This window comes from Rhinolophus ferrumequinum, chromosome 22 (genome assembly GCF_004115265.2).
Source record: "Rhinolophus ferrumequinum isolate MPI-CBG mRhiFer1 chromosome 22, mRhiFer1_v1.p, whole genome shotgun sequence".
NCBI classification, from domain to species: Eukaryota; Metazoa; Chordata; class Mammalia; order Chiroptera; family Rhinolophidae; genus Rhinolophus; species Rhinolophus ferrumequinum.
In genome coordinates, this window is record NC_046305.1 from 50,647,738 (window position 1) to 50,667,006 (window position 19,269).

Genomic DNA, 19,269 nt, shown 5'->3' on the forward strand with positions numbered 1-19,269 from the left:
GCGGAGCACGGAATGCTGCCCTTCCAGCCAATCGTCCCCTGACTGCCTCTCATTGGCCGAGCCCCTGTATGCTGTAGCAAATGGGATCTGAACTTCTGTAACGACAGTCACGTGCCACCCACCAATGAGGGTGCGAGGTCTGTGTTCGCAGGGGGAAGGCACGTGCGGAGCTGCACGTGTCTGGGAGGGCGGAAGGGGCGGGACCCAGTGGGAGAGAGGCTTAGGTAGGTAGCCTAGACCCGGAGTGTCTGAGCGGTAGCTGGAGACAGACTGCGCTGAGCCGATCGACAAAGGTGAGGAGACCCGGAGGCCGGTGAGCGGTCCGCGCGGGAGGACTAGCCCTGGAGACAGTGGATTTAGGGACTTTTTGGTATTGGGGGCGGGGATCGTATCACGTGGCAGGGCGAGCGGAGAGGGTCCGGAGCAGGGATCTTGATCAGAAAGACTGGGAAGAAGTGGGAGAGCTCTGTGGGAGGCGGTTGCTGCAGAGTCACTTGGTGGGTTCGGGGGCCAGCGATGTAAGGCTCGCGGGTGGCGTGACCTCAGGTAGCTGCGGGATCAGGTTGGGAACAAACAGACGAACAGCGGCCGAACTGGGGAAGGTGTTAAGTCAGGTATTTATTCTGAAGTGAGGCCGGATTCTTAATGGAGGCGGAGAGGCGGGGGAGATGGCTTTTTCTATTGTCTCTGACACTGGCAATATTGGGGAGGGAGAGAAGAGATATGATTATGCCGTACAGTACACCCCAGTCTCCCAGTCTATTTCCTAATTCTCAGATTCTGGTTTCACACTCCTTCGCTTTGCTCTTCAGTTGCAGGTCCGATCTTTGCGTACTCCGGGAGCTGCTCTCCAGCCCCTGCTTCTGAACCTATGGATTCTCCATCTAGCGTTTCATCCTATTCTTCCTACTCTCTGTCTTCCTGTTTTTCCACCTCGCCAGTGAACAGTGACTTTGGCTTCCCCTCCGATAGTGAGGGGGAGGACAAGGGGGCCCATGGCCCCATGCCTGACACTGTTAGGCTGAGGGGAGGTTCTCGGCCAAGTCCCGGTCCAATTCGTCACAGGCAACGACCCAAGGTTTCCAGTAACCAACAGACAGCATCTCACGCGGAACAGCGGGGCTTGGCTTCTCCTATGGCAGGATCTGGGATCAAAAGATCAAGAGATCGTCAATTGGAGACCAGTCTCAACATTCAGGGTAGCACCACAGAAGGAGACCGGCTCTTTGCTCAGAAGGTAAGAGAAAGCTGGGGGAAAGAGATACTACTGGCGTGCCTTAGCACCCAGCAGGTTTGTAAGGACCCTGTGAAGATAATATTGGCTCACGGATTTGGAGGCGGAGGAAGAATTAATCAGTACTGCTGTGGCCCGTGTTTGGTCTTCTCATAGCCTGTGTCCTGTTTTCCTACAGTGTAAAGAGCTCCAGGGATTCATACGCCCTCTCACAGACCTACTGAATGGGCTGAAGATGGGTCGCTTTGAGAGAGGTAATTATCTGGTTAGTTACATTCATCTGAGCTAGATTCATCTCTCTCTCTCTCTCTCTCTCTCTCTCTCTCTCTCTTTCTCTCTCTCGACCCCCCCCTTCCCTCTCTTTTAAAATATGTTTTAAAGGTGTATTTCTCTTAAGTCTTTGTTTGGGGCCTGGATTATTCCTTTTTCTCTCTGTGATTTAATTTATTTAGGTGAATAAATTTTAACCCCTTCCTGTCCTTCCTTTACCTGACTTAAATTCTTGAATCTCAATCTTTGATCTCTTTCTCTTTCCCTGATCCCAGGATTAAGCAGTTTCCAGCAGAGCGTGGCAATGGACAGGATCCAGCGGATAGTAGGTGTTTTGCAGAAGCCACAGATGGGGTAAGCTCCCCTAATCCTTTTCTCAGTACTTCATAAAAAAGTAGACATCTCCAATCTTGTCCTGTTTCTTTTTTTTAACACTGAATGACCTTTTTTTTTTTTTTAAATGTCTTTTTCACAGAGAGCGTTATCTAGGAACCCTGCTACAGGTAGAAGGGATGTTAAAGACTTGGTTTCCTCACATAGCTGCCCGGAAGTCATCATTGGGTAGTAGCAGACCCCAGCTGACCAAGGTAAGAACTTAAAAACCTGAGGAAGAGATGGGAAAATGACCAAGGAAATGAAGCATACATGCAGAAACGGGCCCCCTCTTCCATGTCCTTCTGGGCCTTTTCCCCTCTCAACAAGTTTCTTTTCGGGGAAGGGAATGCTGAAACTTTCTTCATTGTCTTGATTCCTCAATGTTCTTTTCTTCTCTTTTGTTTGGATCACTGCAAAGAATTCCATGAAGTTTAATCCTATCCCTTATGTAGCAGCTTATCTGCTTTCTGCATAGATCCAGAAGGCTCCTTACCTGGCCAAAAGATTTACGGAGGAAGATGCTTCGGCTTCTCTCTGCAAATCCTTTCTCTTCTGTTGCCCCTAAAACACTTTCCTTCTCCCACTTTTGACTCCTGCCCAACTATGCTTGTACCACACCCTCTGGAAGCATGGGTTTCAAGGACTGGTCCGAAGAAGTACATCACTGGGGAGAAGGAGGGCAGCCATGGGGCACCCATAGTGGGAGTGTTGGCTAGACTCTTAGACCCAGTGTGGAAGTGACCTATTTTCTGGGCCTTCAAATAATAAGGTATTTAGGAGGCATTCAAATGATAGGGAGGGGCAAGTCTCCTATAGATAATGGACAGTTATCTTGTTTTCAATTAGCCACAATTATTGCTGTCAGAATAATCGATTTAAAAATAAGCAGGAAGCTCTTGCCTGAATATTAATTTACACTTCTTAAGGCACTCAACATAGGAAATTAGAATTTAAAATACAGAAATTGGGAAATGATGATTCCAATTAAAAAATAGACTTTTTAAAAAGAAATTCTAAAATGAATTATTTTTTAAGTAGTGAGAACCTATGGGACTGTTTTATTTTGTGTCTGTCTGGATAGCCAGTGCCTAATATAGTATGTGGTACATCGTGGGCCCTCAAATATTTGTTGAAAGTATAATTTGGTTACTAAAACTATTACTTATGACCTGGTAGGAAATTATCTGTTGTATAAAACAAGGTATGTTTGCATTGCAAACAGAATTCCCAAGGAAAGCAAAGGTTTAATCAACCAGGTAGAGTTAATCTGCAAGCTTTCTCATAATTTCTTTTCTCTTTGCCTCCCTAGCATTTTCCAAGCCACCGCAGTTATCGAACTGCTTCCTCTCCTGCACCTCCCACGGAAAAGATGGAACAGACACAGCTAGGACATGTAGTATTGAAACCAAAGCAGCCTTGGCACCTCATGGAATGGCCAGCTATGAACCTCACTTGGATCCACACCACTCCAATTTGTAACCCCCCTCTCAGTTCCCAAGGTGCCGTTTCCTTTAGCCGTGGTCCTTTAGGCACTGGAACCAGCATTGGTGTCATCCTTCTCCTCCAGCATGGAGAGCAGCCCTTCACCCACTCAGCCCCAACCAGTCCAGTTCCACCTACTACAGCATCTCCTGTCACCGCTGGTGACCCTAAGAAACTATTTGGAGAGGGACCGCGTTGCTACAGTTTGCCAGTAACTCTGCCGTCAGACTGGAGCTGTACCCTATCCCCGCTTGATCCAAGCACCACAGCCAGAGAGATGACCATGGGACACCTAGAGCAGACGAGAAGCCATCCTCCAGTTGCTTCTGCTGTCCATCCTCTCAACCCCTAATCCAGGACTTAAGACTATGTTTTCTAATTCGTGTAAATACATGTCTATATATTTTACATTTAATGTGTGCATTTGTGTTAAAAGAAGAGAAATCCTTTCTGATTAAAGAAATTTTATACCTATACAGTTTGCTGATTGGGGGAAATTGAAACCTTCTGCTTCACATACTGATATTTATCCTCTGAGCTGCAGAAAAGAAGAAAGGGGCTAGGGAATGTTTGTGAACTGGAGCTCCACCAAGTTAGAAGTCTGGATGGGACAATATAAGTCCTGTGGGAGAGGAAGAGGGACTCTCTGCTGCTGTCTTCCTAGGGAACAGTTACAGGGCTCAGAGTTGCCTGTGTTTTTTTCATTCAGGCTCAGAGACTAGTACCTTTCCCTTTGTGTCTCTCACTCTTGTAATCATCCAGCTGGCCCAGACTAGCAGGTTCTTCTGCTCTGGGATAGGTCTTTACCTTGATGGGAGCTGTTGATGCTGGTGGTTATATAAATGCATATGTAATCTGCCAGAGGAGGGGCACGAGCCAGAACAGGCACTGTTGTTGGCAGTTTTGAAGAGAATGTGGTGCCCTAGAACTTTTAAAATGAGGAGTTCCCTCAGACACTGGGCTTCATCTTTACTAAAAAAGCTGCAGCTGCTGGGCGGCTGGATGGCTCAGTTGGTTACAGCGGGAGCTCTCAACAACAAGGTTGCTGGTTCAATTCCAGCATGGGATGGTGGGCTGCGCCCCCTGCAGCTAAAGATTGAAAATAGCAACTGGACTTGGAGCTGAGCTGCGCCCTCCCCACCTAGATCGAAGGACGACTTGGAGCTGATGGGCCCTGGAGAAACACTGTTCCCAGTAAAAAAAAAAAAAGCTGCAGCTGCTAAATGTATGCTAGACCAAGGAAAGACACCCAGTGTTATCAGGTGGCAAAAATGAAGTCTGCTATCTGTAGCTACCTTTCTCCATATAGTACTCTTTCTGATTTGTCCCACTTTCCACCATGTCCTCTCCCATCCTAAGCCTTGCGCCTTGCAGTGTATCAGACTACTCTGTCATTTTAGTTATTCCTATTGGCTACTGAGCATGTTTCTCACAGCTAGTCATACATCTTTCCCTATGTCTCAAGTCCTCTGGTCTCAGTGAATAACTGTCCCCTTTTATTTCGGGGAACATGACCTCCTTTCTAAGGCAAACCTCTCCATTTGTGCTTTTGGTTACCTCTCACTGCTGGAACTTTGGCTGTATCACTTATCCCCTCTTTATCTTGTAACTTCAATTTGTTATTGAATTATGTATTATTTATTAATTTCTCCTACAAGTTTGAGCAGGTGCCCCCCGTCTTGAAAACCTCTCTTGAGCCCGATTGCCCTCTCTCATCTTTTCTCCTAATGCTTGACAGCGTAGTCTAATCATCATCTTTCTGACTCCTCTCTACCACCCAGTCCTTAACCTCTCGCAGCCTAGAGGGTATCTGCTATCACTCCCCTGCACTTTCCAAAGTCACTAGCGAGCTCACAGCATCAGCATTATAGTGTAGCTTGCACCCAACCAGTAGCTACATCCTGGGGCCTTTACAAAGGCTTCGTACTTCATGCTCTCTGTCTCATTCGACACTCGATGCTGCCTACTGAAACTCTCCTCCCTTGGATCCCATGACAGCACACTATCCTAATTCTCCTCTTACCTATCTGGCAACAACTTCCATATCACTTAATGGCCCCACTTCTGCCCACTCCTGAGTGTGGGTGTTCCCCTAGGCTCAGTTTGGCCCTTTTATCTTCTCTGACTACATTCTTTCACTTAAATATTTCATCTCCTTTCATGGCTTTAATTATTGCCTCAACTTAGAAAACTGCAAAAGCTTCATCTCCAGTCGCAGTTTTTCCCCTGAGATAACATACTGAATGTCTAAATTTCTGCTGCACAGGTAGTTCTATTTCCCTATTAACACTTCAACTCACTGAAAATTTTGGCATTTTAGAACCAAGAGGTACCATTTGTATTTGATTCAACCCCTTCATTTTTATAAATGAGGAACCTTAGGTGGCTTGTGCAAGATAACACAATGTGTGGTACAGAATTCTTGTTTTCCAGTCTGGTGTTTTTTCCATTGCTCACCAATCAAAATATCTTTCCTTTAAGATGCCCTCTTCTGCCTCTTTACAGTCTCTTTTTCTTCTGTTAGTGCTATCTATGGTGCCATCATTTTCCCAGATAAGTAGGCTTAAAACTTGGTGTCATTCACTCACCAAATCCTATTTATTCTGTATTTGGAATATCTCTTAAAATCCATTTCTTCCTATCCATTCCATTGCCACCTCTCCGGACTACAACAATAGCCTTTCCTACCTTGAATCCCTTCTCACTGATAATCAGATAAATTTTCCTAAAACAGTGATTTGATATCATTTTCTATTCAAATCCTCCGATGGCTCTCCAGTGTTTGGAGATGTAAATCCAAACCCTTTAGTCAAGATCTCTATTTCTCCCTCTGCTCCCGAGTGATCCCTCTGGTCCAGTTTTCTTATTTGCCCCTGAACCCTCTGAGCCTTTTTGCCTCTGAACTCTGTTCATGCTGTTCACCTTGTCCAGTCTTTCCTGCTTCTGTTAACTAAACCCTACCCTTTTTCAATGACTAACTCACATCCTTCTTCCAATTATTCTCTCTGTTAAACATGATATATAGATTCAGTCTTTAGCCCTTTACTTCATTGAATGAGATCATGTACATAAAATGACCAGTATAAGGTTTGGTATATAGTAGGCCCTCCAAAATATTACTTTTCCCCTTCTTTTCTTTCAAGGTATTTTGGTATTTTATCCCATTTGATTCCCATGATGAATTTTGTGTGATTGAAGGCAGATATTCGTTCCATTTTACAGATGAGGAAATAGACTGGGAGTTTAGGTCAGGGATCAGCAGGAGCCCAATAGTAAATATTTTAGGCATTGTGGGTCATACATCTCTGTTGCAACTACCCAACTCTGTCATAGCCCAAAGCAGCCAGACCTATTAAATAAACAATTGAGCACAGATGTGTTCCAATAAACTTTTGCGAGTATTTGCAAGAACAGGGCTGGAGTTGAATTTTACCTGTAGGCAGCAGTTTGCAGACTACTGGTTTTAGTGACTTGTTCAAGGTCAGATGCCTGATAAGCATCAGAATTTGGATAGAATCCAGATCTGCTGACTTCTAATCAAGTGCTTTTCTACCATATTATGCTGTTGCCTATATAATTTATTTTGCATTCATCATATGCTACCTTGTTTTACTATTTATCTTTGATGCCTACGTAGTGTTTTTTGGTGATCCAAGAGGCACTGGATGGTATCAAACAGTACCTGACACCCAGTAGGCATTCAATAGAAGTTTGTTGATAAGCGTAAGCATGTTCCAGTCTCTCTCTATTTTGATACTTTGAACCTGGCTTACTCTGCAGCAGACTTCAGTTTTTGTAAGTTTTATTAGCATAATTGATGAGGATGCATGTGTGTGTGTGTGTGTGTGTGTGTGTGTGTGTGTGTGTGTGTATCTCTGAATGTGTTTAGGGGAGGTCCTCAAAGAATCTTATTACTCAGGTACGTGATTGGGGCCTGCTTTCTTCTGAGCCTTTCCCTATTTTCCAGTAGCCACTAGATCTGAACTTAATGTGAATAACCATAAATGGATATGTAGAAGTAATATACGGATAAAAGGAAAGCTGTTTACACAGTGAGGAGGAAATTTAAAAGGCGATATATCTACTAGAGCTCACTAGGAGGCAGATGGGATAGACGCTGACGTAAAAAGTCTTCTATTCTAAATCCTGCAGGTGTTTCCCACTGCTTTATTTAGTGACATGGCTGGGAAGATGATGTTATAGGAAACTCATGGTATGTTCCTCTCACTTCCTTAGTTTTTAGACACAGAAGGAGTGTGACGGTGTTTTTCATCCAGTAGAGATCTCAAAGAATCTGTGTCCTTTGCGAAGAGAAAACAAACAGGAAGCTTCGCCTATTTCTCTCCCTTTCCTTCCAGAAAAAGAAATAGCTTAAACATCTATTAAAGATTTCATAAGAATCAGGGGTACAGAATAGGGCTGATCTCAGGAGCCTCAGAACGACGACTCCAGGAGAAGGCAAGGAATCCGCGAGGAATTTCAGGCAACGAATACGTATGTCGCTTTGTCAGGTGTAGAGTCCCGGCCCCAGGGTATGGGCGGGGCGGCTGGAGAGGCTGTCAACTGGGGCCGGAAAGAACGTTACCATGGTTTCCGCGTAATTTTTCTCCTTTCAGCCTCGGTTTCTTTGCCCGGCGCTGGGCCTTACGTATTTCCGCTTCCGGTTGCGGGCGGGTAGCGCGTCGGCTGGGCCTGAGGGCGCGGGGTGAGGAGGCCAGTGCTGGGGGTGGGGAAAGGAAGGCGGGCACTGCGGGAGGGCACGTCTGCGCGGTTACCCCCTTTCCTACAGCCGAGAAAGACTCCATTCGCAACTCCCACCCCAAAGCCTCCTGCGGCCGTGAGCGGTAATGCGTGTGGGTGGGGGGTGGGGGCGTCTGCCGCGCGTCCCGGTCCTCGTGTCGGGCCACGTAAGACTCCGTGGTGACGCCTTGCTATTGCTACATTTCTTTGCTTCTCTCTGGTAGGGTTTGTATTGGCAAAGAGAACGAGGGAGGCTTGATAACGATTCGCGCGCGTGTGGTTTGTAGGAGATGAGGACGTCCACGTGCCCCTGTCTCGCGTATTCCTGAGCACGTTGCATGTCCAGACACTGAATAAGCCACGCGACAGAGTGTGTATTCTGTTGTGTTTCTCTTTCTTACCTGGTCCCTATACTTTCCTCCCCTCCATCATCCTTTAGGTCCCGAACAGTGAAGACTTAATTCCAAGGGCATGGCAAAACATCTGAAGTTCATTGCCAGGACTGTGATGGTACAGGAAGGGAACGTTGAAGGTGCATACAGGACCCTAAACAGGTAACAGTTAAGGGACCAGAACCATGCCTAGACCAACTCTCTTGAAAAATGCGGTGGTTATTCTCTCCCTTCCCCTGTCATAACATTGTTCTCAAACCAGTGTCAGCCCAAGCGTTCACAGGCTTGAAACTTCTCAGCCCCCTCAGTTTACTGTCTTCAAAATGAACTTCTTCCCCAAACCTAACTGTGTGAAGCTTATTCATCAGCAATCATCCCTTTGATAATGAACCTGTAATTTGTCCAAGACATCATATACAGCCTAAAGGGAAAATCAAGTTATAATAAAGTTGCTTGAAAGCAGGAACATAATACACAGAAAACTGGGATTGGTGTGGGACAAGGCTACTGGAAAAGATGAAATCAGATTTGGGATCTTGGAGAAGCAAGCAAGAGATGCAAAAGCTTTTAGAGGAAGGTTACAGCACAAGCAAAAGCTTAGAGATGGAAGTGAATTGGCTGGAGTGGAGGCGCTGTATTGAAAGATTCTGAATGCCAGGCTTAGAGATTTAGAATGGCCCTAAGAAAGAATGTCTTACCACTGTAGTTTTCTCAAGCAAATAGTTCTTTAGACTTCCCTCATCACGAGTTGTAAGGATTTTGACTTTCTGGCGTGCTTCATCATTTTCTCTCCCCAGTGTGCAGCAGAGTTTGGAGAAATAAAATGCTTGTTGAGTTGAATTATCAAAGAATTGTATGAAAGAGATCTTAAGAGGTGATGTGAGGTGGCCCTCTGCCTTAAGGCCAGTAAGGAGGTAGCTTTATTTCACAAGTAAGGGAAGCCTAGGAAGATTAAATTATATTTCTTGGGTCATACAATTATTGAATGGTGGAGGACAAAGCACATCTTTCTAGTGCAGTGTTCCTTGCTCTAAGTTACTAGATTATTCACTAGTTTCTCTGGAAATGGAAAGACCTATGGTAGTCATTGTCCAGTTAAGAATCCTTATTTGATTGGGTTTAAATATTGGTGGGGTTCTTGGGGACTGAGAGGGTAAATGAGAGAGAACCTAGTTCTTAGAAAAGCAAAAAGTTCTAGGTGTGGAGGGCTGGATGGCAGAAGACCACAGTAAATGAGGGCAAAGATGCTGTCAGAGGCTGTGTAAATGCAAAGCCGTGTCAGGATGGTTTGTATGTCTTTTAAAAGGATCTGGTCTTGGGCCAGCCCCGTTTCCTCATTCTGTGTCTGCATGCCAGTCATATCTTTGGGTAGAGGCCGTTCCCTCTGCATTGTCACTTAACATTGAGAATAAAGGTAATCAGTTAAGTACCGGGTGGTAAGATACCCTATTTCTTTTTTTTCTGTTACTCCTTCCCACCTCGTATTTCAGACCTAGTGGCATGTCTGTGAGAGAGCTGAGATGTCTAAGGACCTTTCTCTGCTTCTATCCTGGAAGCACAGTCATTGTCTTTACAGACTGTGTAATGAGTCAGCTAATGAGATGAAACGCTGAATTTGGAAAAAGGAAGTCCTGCAGATTACATCACCTTTTTCTGACTTCTCCCTATAAGTCTTTTTCTGTATGATTTATTTTGGTGGATTTAGATGGGTCTTCTAGTCAGGGTGATTGAGATGTTTGTATTATTATTGAGGGATGGCAAAGGCAGCTGTTACTTAATGGTAAAACAAAATTCCAAAGGCTCAGTTTTATTTCCCTTCCCCTCCCCTGTAAAGTACAAATAAAACAAAAGCCAGAATTCAGTATTTAGGAAGTTAGCTTACTTTGGACAAAAACCAAAAACAATTTGTGGTGCAGCAAGTAAGCTACGACTTGAATGCTTTTGACCAAAGCCGCAACCTGAAAATAAGTGTTCTCACATAAATGAGGCGGCATGACTTAGGGGTTAGGAGCACAGACTCTTGAAGTTGACTGCCTGGTTCAGATCCCAGCTCTGCCACTTACCAGCTTCACGAGCTATGGTGAGCTACTTAATGTGTCTCTGCCTCAGTTTCTTCATCTGTAAAATGGAACTAATAATAGCACCCACCTCATAGGGCTGATGTGGGGATTAAGTTAACATAATTAAAGTGCTTAGAGCAGTGGCTTGGCACATCTGAGGCATTACGTGTTAGCTATGCTCATGATTTGCAAGTTGTGTAAGGAAGTTTTTACCTTTTTGGTTTTGCTTTGTGGGAGATTTATTTATTTATTTATTTGTTTATTTATTTATTTATTTTGAGACATTGAGAGTGTGCTTTAGCTGTTTTTTCCCTCTTCCTTGATCATCAGGCTATGTTCAAGGTGGCCTGGAGATGAAAAAATAAGAAAATAATTAAGCTTCTTTTGTCATGAGGGTCGAGTTTGCTACTGATACTGGGATGACTTTTTTTACAGGCGGTGATAACTTTTTTCAACCAAGCCTCCTCCAATGTAGCCTGTTGCTAATCTCATTTTGAAATAACAGCATTTGTTCCCTTGGTATGTTCCCTCATCCCCCATTTCCACTTACAAAAATTTGAAACCCGAAAAACAAAATGTTTCTAATTTCCTGCCTGAAAAAATTGATCATCTCGCCATTGATGCCAAGTCTGCAGAAAGCAGACCTTCAGGGAGTGAAACACCGATGAAAAAGAAAAGAATTTGATCGAAAAGAAGAGGAGATGTTAGACAGAAAAATAAATGAAGAGATTCAAGGCCCAGAAACTCAGGCCCTGAGGTGTGGTGCTCTTTTAGGCTTCCTTATGAATCTGGAAAATTTGAACTTTGTGGCTGGGATTAGCTAGGGAAGCAGTGTAAGAAGTACATGTAGAAGGAGCCAGCTTGGGGCAAGTATTATGGCAGTGATTTTTATAATCTTTGGGGACAATAGGTATTTTGTTAATTTAGCTTTACTCTTTTTATATTTTTTATTTATTTTATTTTATTGGGGAATATTGGGGGACAGTGTGTTTCTCCAGGGCCCATTAGCTCCAAGTCGTTGTCCTTCAATCTAGTTGTAGAGGGCGCAGCTCACTGGCCCATGTGGGAATTGAACCGGCAACCCTGTTGTTCAGAGCTCACGCTCTAATCAACTAAGCTATCCGGCCGCCCTAGCTTTATTCTTTAGGAAGCTGCATTTCTATTTTTATCTTGGAGTGTTAGCTATACATCCCATAAATTGTATTTTAGCCTCAGGTCATAAAGTGAACAAATATTTTGCTTTTGGAATAATTTTCTAGGCAGAATTTTTAAGCATGCAGATGTGAGCAAGCTGGTTCTGGAGTGTTCCAGTCTTCCTGTCTGTCAGACATTATTTTCTGATGCTCTTTTCTTTATGTCTTTTTCTCTGCTTTTCCCTAATGTCCTCTCTCTGGCTACTTATGGTGTATAGCTCTCTTGCATTACAAGCTTCTTATCTCGCTCAGCTTTCTGATAGTAGTTTAAAAATAAGTTGCATGTTCTGTGGTCTAATTACAACAGTAGATAGAGAGTGAATGAGAGGAGAGGGAAGTGGTTAAAGCTTTAGCATATTAGAAGTGCAGAGGTAGTCTTACAAAGGAAACAGCCTGTGTGTCTCCCCAGTGAGACCGCCACAAGATGTTTGTTATGTAACCACGGGCCCTCATTGGTGCCCAGGGATGAAGCGATAGAGAGTGGGGGTTGCTAGGAAGCCCCGCATGATTGGCTGGCCCTCAAGCAAGGAAAGTCAAGCACACTGGAAGCGTGCCCAGTGTGACCCCTTTTATTCCTGGTAGGCGAGCTTCTGGGCCCATTGAGTCCTTCTGCGTACACGTTGGTCCTGACGTAGGCTGGCTACACTGACATGTGAGTCGGCCACCTCCAACTTCCCCCAGCCCAGGCAGCTTGGCTCCTTTTACATAATCCATTGAATGTCACTAAAACTGGCAGCTGATGTCTCCTTTAAGGTTAGTTGCCAGGAGCCTGAACTTCAGGCTGATCAGTTTACTCTGAAGCTCTTGGTCTGCCAGTCCTTGAACTACCTTTGGAAGCAGAAGCATCATTAGTATCACCCTCTCTATTTACGTCATGAGTTCTGCACAGCTCTTCCTGCATCCTTTTTGTTAGAAATGTGTTGAAGAGATGCCTCTGCTGTATGGACTCGGGCACATTAGCAGAGAATGTGTGCTTTTTTCGGATAAGTAGAAAGTGTAGAGTAAGGGAGCGAATCCCCACCTGGCATCTTGGAACGTATTTGATCTGTGTTCTGGAAGTAGTTAGAACCATTCGGGAACACCGTTTAGCAATGCGATCATTATGTTGGGGACCACCGATCTTTTCATTCTCCCCCCCACCTTCTATTCTTCTGTTACTTTTTTCTTGTCTTCCTTTTTAGCCTGCCCATATAGGCATTTACTTGGTAAGATGATCACTTCTATTTAAAACCCCTTTTGAAACTCCAGTAGGATCCCTAAGTACATGTCTAAACTCCCTCCTTTTGCAGTTTTATTTCATCCTTTTAAACCGTCTTTGTCATTCCAATAGGACCGTCTTCGTAGGTGAAGTCATATCCAGGGTCTCTGTTCTTTTTATAGTCTCTACTCAAATCCAATCTCCTTGTCCTTTTTATATTATACATCCAGTCTTTTTCTTTCAAGGACTTTTTCTGTTTTTTTCTCTAATATACTAGTGTCTAGCCCAAAAAATAATAAAAAGTGGTTTAATAAAAAGTGGTTTATTAAACAGCAGTGAGCAAGGTCTAGACAGAAGTAAATGCTTAGCTGTTTGAATCATTCCTTTTCCCTCAGTGTGCCATGTCATGTGGCTTCCATCTCTTTACTCTTGTAGGAGCCTAGCCCAGCTCCTTCCTTGGCCCGTGGGCACTGCAGTAATTTGTCTTCTGAACCTCAGTGGTTTTTGTTAACGAAGCAGAATACTGTTGTGGAATGCTGCACTGAGGACCTGGATTCTACTTCTAGTGCCATTTTGTGGTTTTGGGCGTGTCGGCCTCTCTGAACTTCAGCGTCCTAATCTGTAAAAAGATGACATTACCTGCTTAATCAGTTTCATAGGATTGTAATTAGGATCGTGGATGTGAAAATGCAGTCTAAAATCTAATGGCCCATCTTAGTAAAGGTAATATGATTGAGGCTGTCAGAGCCAATATCCCCAAGAACTGTCTGTTATAAAGTCACTTAATCCCTTAAGCTGTGGACATTTGTCAGTCACCTACAGGATTTATTGTTGTCATATATTTACTGATAATTTGCTTTTTGCCAAGCATTATGTTAAATGCAAAAATGAATAAAGACGTAATCTCTAACTTAGGAAGCACACAACCTCCTAAGGGAGATTAAAAACATAAAACATGGTGGAATGTAATACTGTCTGATCAGTACTTTAAAAGAGACATTAACGATGTTCTATGGCGTTGGTTCCCCCTGGACCACCAGCAACAACATCATCTGGGAATTTGTTAGAAATGCAAATTCCTGGGCCCTAGACCTATGGAGTCAGAAACTGGAGGCGGCGCAGTAATCTGTTTTAACGAGTTTTCCAGGTGACTCCCACATGCCAAAGTTGAAGATCACTGTACTTTGTAACAGAGGGAAGGAGTGGTTAATTTCACCTGGACCAGTTTACAGACGTGGTAACCATTGATTTGGGCCTTTGAAGAATAAATAGGATTTCATAAGACAGAAAAAGAAAGGAGTGATACTCCAGATAAAGAGAATATCATGAGCAAATATAAAATAAAAAGACACCTAGTATGTTTAGAGAATTGCACCTAGTTCGGTATGACCGGGGGAGCCTAGGCTTTATAGCGCAAGTTATTAAAGATGAAGCTAGAAAAATAGGGTGAAGCTCAATTGCTTAGGGCTTCAAGCTTAGACTAGTGGTTCCCAAACTTATCTGCACGTTGGAATCACCACGTTCCTTTTCCCTTCTGATCAGTTGGTCTGGAGTGTGGCCTAGGAGAGTGGAACTTTTTTAAAGATCATCTGGGGAGGTGATTCTAATGTTCAGGGAAGTCTGTGAACCACTGGCTTAGCCTATCCTGTATACTGGGAAAGACTTTTTTAGCATCAGAGTGGCACAATCCAATTTATGTTTTAGGACAATAATTGGCGTAGGGAAGGAGAATGGAAATAGGGCAACCTACTTACCCTTCACAATTCAAGTAACTTTGGGAAGCCTTCATACCCACCTTCTCATCTTTGAGTCCAGATTCAGTGCCTCTCTTGCGTGATTCTATAGCAGTGTTGCCTGTATCTTTGCACCTATCCCACTCTTGTAATTCTTGTGTAATTGTCTTCTCTACCAGATCTCAAGGGTAGGGAACCATGTGTAAGTTTGTTTTCTATTTTTAGCATTTAACACAGTGTCCAGTACAGAGTTGGGATTCCATAAATACTTATTGACTAAATGACCAGTTAGATTATTATTTCAGCACTCCAGTTACATGATGATACGGTCCATAATTAGAGCTGTGGCCATAGGAAAGGAGAAAAGGAAGAGATCTAAGAACTATTTCAGGATATAAAATTTGTGGCGTATAGGAAGGGGAAAGCCTAGTCCAGGAACGTGCTCAGATTTTTCGCTTGAGTGACCAGTGATGCCATTTATAGAGTGTAGAGGCAGAAGAAGAGATTTTAAGAGGAGACAATAAATTTGGTTAGTGTAGGTTTTGAGGCAATTGGAAATATCATTGTAGTTCTAAGGTAAGATTGGGGCTAGAGATAAAGATTCAGGAGTCAATAGTAGGTCAGTTCTCAACTGTGGCTCTACAGCAGAATTATTTTGAGGTCTTTTAAGGTATTTCTAGTGCATGACACCACTCTCGACCACGTAAGTCAGAATCTCTGAGGCATGGGGCCGAGGCGTTAGGACCTTTTAAAACACATTTAGGAGATGGTTCCATTGTGCATCAGGGTTGAGGCTCACTGGTAAGGGTTAAGGAAATCATGTCGAACCAGAAACGGAGGTTTACAGTCAGAATCTGGAGGAATACCAACATGGAAGGGTAAATCGAGGAAGAAAGTCAGCAAAGGAGACCCTGTGTGGGCCAAGAGACTCAGTCTTTTCATCTTTGGTGCCCTACTTCTCTATTGTAAGACTCTAGTGTTGAATCCACATGACTTCTGGGCATGACTGTTTTCAACAGAACCTGAATGAGCGACCTCTCCTGCTTCCGGGAGTCGGCAGCCAGTCCCTTGCCTCCCATCTCCCTGCCACAAAAACCTAGACAAACTGATCTATACACATATGATTTCTCTAGTAGCCTACAAATCATTCTCGATATTAAACAGCAGGAGGCTGGGAGAGGATCCCATAGGTACAGTGGTTCCCATGTCTATTCACATTTGTAATTTACCCAAAGCTGAAATCTTTTCAAGTTAATGTTCAATCTGTTGTTATCTTGGGCTTTGTGATGTAACATACATAGCAGCAATAAATAAGATTTCCCGCTGGGCAGAAGTAGCTGGTGATGTCTCTTATTATTTCCTTCTTCCTGTGTCCCCCTTCTTCCAATTACAATAGCCGTGGCTCAATCTCCTTGTCTCCAATTGTGTTTGTGACTTACTTTTTACATGTAATGAAAGGACAGGGTAAGCAGGAATGGGGCCATGTAAACAATGCCAGGAATGGAGGACAGTAGCGGCAGGTGCCTCCAAACCTCCTCAGGATCAAGTGATGGTGGGTGGAGAGGGAGAGACAAATTGCAGGTTGGAGCCAGAGCTCTCAGGAGCCTATGAGTTATTAGGTAGATTGGAGAATAAGCCCCTTGTCTTCTTGGCTCACTCAAAACAAAAAGGGGAGTTTGAGTTCGGTGTGTTATAAATCCAACAAGAGAAGCTGCATTGCAAGAAATTGGGTGGGCAGGAAAAAAACACATTGAACTCAGTTTTATGGACATTTAAAGGTTAATAAAACATGGTCTCTGCCTTCGAGGATTTTCCGTCTAATGAGGGAGATGTTTGTAAAACTAGCTAATGGAATGGCAGAATGAAATAATTGCTAAATAGGTGTTTAATAAAATATTTTCTCTAAAGAAGATGAGAAAGCTTTGTGGAGAGGTGGCATTGGGGTTTGGCATCAAAAAGATGAGGAAAATTTCAGTCAGAAGGTTGGCAGCCAGTGGTTGAAGGTGGCATTCCAGGCTGAGGAAGCAGCGTGAGCAGACGTGTTAGAGTGTGTTCAGGGAGTAGTCAGCCAAGTAGTGTGGTGGAGCAGGTGGCACATGGAAAAATTGTGGGTGAGGCTGTTATCTTAACGTCCCCATTTGTGTCACCGGTGTGATAAGGGCCTCTTCTTTCCTGTACTAAGTAGGCCCAGAGATTTCTCAGATCTGCCGACTTCAGCTGTATCAGTTTTTAAACACAATAGGGATGGAACTATATTCTCTACTAAGGACCATATCAGAATCACTCCTAGTGACTTTTTTTTTTTTTTTTTTGCTACTGTTAAGAGTCACCCCATGTGAAAATTCTGAAATGACCCGTTGCTTGAGAATCACTGCCATAGGGAACCACTGTTCTTATGAGACTGTCATATCCCTCAGGTGTGCTGTGGTAGAACAAAGGTTGAGAACATGATCCTGAGTGTAAACTCCCCAAGAGCAAGGACTATGTAGATGATTGCTTTTTTATTCCCCACAGATTCCTATATGGGGCCTCCATAAGGAGACAGTTAATACTATATTGCCACCATTTCACACCATAATTTTTACAGACCCCAAGTGTTTGGTCAGTTGACTTCTGGCCATCTGTGAAATTGGAAAAGAATAATAATGAGCCCCACCTTCTAACTTCATTGCCGTTCTTTGTACAGAATCCTCAGCATGGATGGGCTCATTGAGGACATCAAGCGACGACGGTACTACGAGAAGCCTTGCCGCCGGCGACAGAGGGAAAGCTATGAAACCTGCCGGCGCATCTACAACATGGAAATGACTCGCAAGATCAACTTTCTGATGCGAAAGAATCGGGCGGATCCATGGCAGGGCTGCTGAGGCCTGTGGGTAGTGGGCCCAGTATGAAAACCCCTGTCCAATGGTGTCTCCACCTCTTTTCTTTCTCCAACCCCATTTTATCTTTCTTGCAATAAGCTCAATCACGGATATATAAGAAGGCCTGCATATATAGAAGCAGTCCCACTAGTCAGTTATTAAGTGAAAGAGAAACTGTGCCAAAAAATAGTCTTGGAGTAGAATGGTGATTGCCACGAGCTGAGTGGGGGTGGAGGGGAATGAGGAATTACTATTTAATGGGTACAGCATGAGTTTGGCAAGATGGAAAAGTTCTGGAGATGGGTGGTGGTGATAGTTGCATAACAATGTGAATGTACTTAATGCCACTGAATTGTACACTTTAAATGATTAAAATGGTAAGTTTTATGTATATTTTACTATGATTGTTTTTAAATAGTCTAGGAAAGCTGAGGACATTTTCTAAAATGTTGTAGAATATATCTACCATTTCTTACCCAATTTCTATGAAACACAAAGCAAGATCTTATCATTGGGAAAGCATGTTACTCTTTACTTGCACTGCCCTCAACTGTTAAATAAAAGGAGAGGAAGCATGTGTATATCTGGAATAAATTCTTCAGAAACTCCCATCAACCAGACTAGAGTGCTGGAATCCTTGTCCAAAGGAATCCTTAAGACAAATCTAACATTCACTCCTGTTTTCTGTTTTTCCTAAAGGAGGCTAATGGAGGGATGGTGGAGAAGAAATAAAGCGGTAGATGGATGGTAGAAAAGAGGAAATAGAGTGTTAAGAGACCGGAGGACACAGAGCCTGAAATACCTAGAGCAGCAGTTCTGAGATTGTGCTCTTAGGTCAAAGTGTGCTCTTCAGATCTGCAGTATGAAGATCACCTGAGAAATTGTTTGAAATGCAAATTCTGGGCCCCTATTTTAGACTATGTGAATTGGAAATTGGGGTTGGAGCCCAGTAATCTATTTTCACAAACCCTGCAAGTGATTCTGATGCTTGCTGAAGTCTGAGGATCACTGCCCTATAATAGTACTTAAAAGAGATTCCAGGCTGAGGTCCCCAGCGCCAACCCTACCTCTCAACAGGCACTCCTGGGTCTGTGATTCTTGACAGCTGGGGGCATCTGACTGTGGGAGGAACCAGCTGCTCTGCTTCCTTTCCTGCTGTGTGCTTCCTCTGGCCTTGGTCCCCTGAAAGCCATGCTGCTGATATAAGGAGTGTTGATGCCAACCCCCAGAGGAGAACGGAAGAGGGTAGGCGGAAGCAGCTAGCCCACCTCTCCTCACCCAGGCTGCAGCCCTCAGCATAATGTTTAAAAAGGAAGTAAACTGAGCAGACAGCCTGGCCCCCTACCTCTCCAAATTGCTAGTGTTCAAACATTGCCCCCTTGTGGTGTATATATTGTTACCTATCAGGTAGCTTTATTGAACTCAGAAGCAGCTGTTTTAAACGCATTTACCTTCGGTCACTTGTGGTCCTCACAGCAGCCCTCTGAGGTGGATTTTTTTTATAGGTGAGGTAACAGGGCTTAAGCAATTTGCCTAATGTATAAATAATGGGTGGGAGAACTGGAATACAGATCTAAGCAATCCGGCTTTCAAGCCCCTGCTCTTAACCATGAAGCAGTATTGATTCTCAGAAGAGGATGCCTGGTGCATACTAGTAGGCAGTCAATAAATATTCAATTAACGAATGAGACAAGAGGAGGGTGGGGGAGAGTTGCTATCTTCAGAGTC

General features: G+C 43.8%; 2 protein-coding genes across 6 annotated transcripts; both read left to right on the plus strand.

Moving 5' to 3' along the window:
• Positions 1-166: 166 nt before the first annotated feature.
• Positions 167-3,822, plus strand: CIART (circadian associated repressor of transcription). Of its 4 annotated transcripts, none has more exons than XM_033093370.1 (6): positions 167-293; positions 813-1,237; positions 1,413-1,488; positions 1,780-1,858; positions 1,980-2,091; positions 3,189-3,822. In XM_033093370.1, the coding sequence occupies exons 2-6, from the start codon at positions 872-874 to the stop codon at positions 3,711-3,713; spliced, it is 1,158 nt and encodes a 385-aa protein (XP_032949261.1). In that variant the 5' UTR covers positions 167-293; positions 813-871; the 3' UTR covers positions 3,714-3,822. The 4 variants fall into 4 exon arrangements, with proteins under 4 accessions (XP_032949261.1, XP_032949262.1, XP_032949263.1 ...); XM_033093371.1 differs by having other exon boundaries at positions 210-313; XM_033093372.1 differs by having other exon boundaries at positions 210-293; positions 1,066-1,237.
• Positions 3,823-7,933: 4,111 nt separating this feature from the next.
• Positions 7,934-18,122, plus strand: MRPS21 (mitochondrial ribosomal protein S21). Of its 2 annotated transcripts, none has more exons than XM_033092001.1 (3): positions 7,934-8,066; positions 8,541-8,655; positions 17,364-18,122. In XM_033092001.1, exons 2-3 carry the CDS (start codon positions 8,573-8,575, stop codon positions 17,542-17,544), a joined length of 264 nt encoding a protein of 87 aa, XP_032947892.1. In that variant the 5' UTR covers positions 7,934-8,066; positions 8,541-8,572; the 3' UTR covers positions 17,545-18,122. The 2 variants fall into 2 exon arrangements, with proteins under 2 accessions (XP_032947892.1, XP_032947893.1); XM_033092002.1 differs by lacking the exon at positions 7,934-8,066 and adding an exon at positions 8,067-8,205.
• Positions 18,123-19,269: the final 1,147 nt, after the last annotated feature.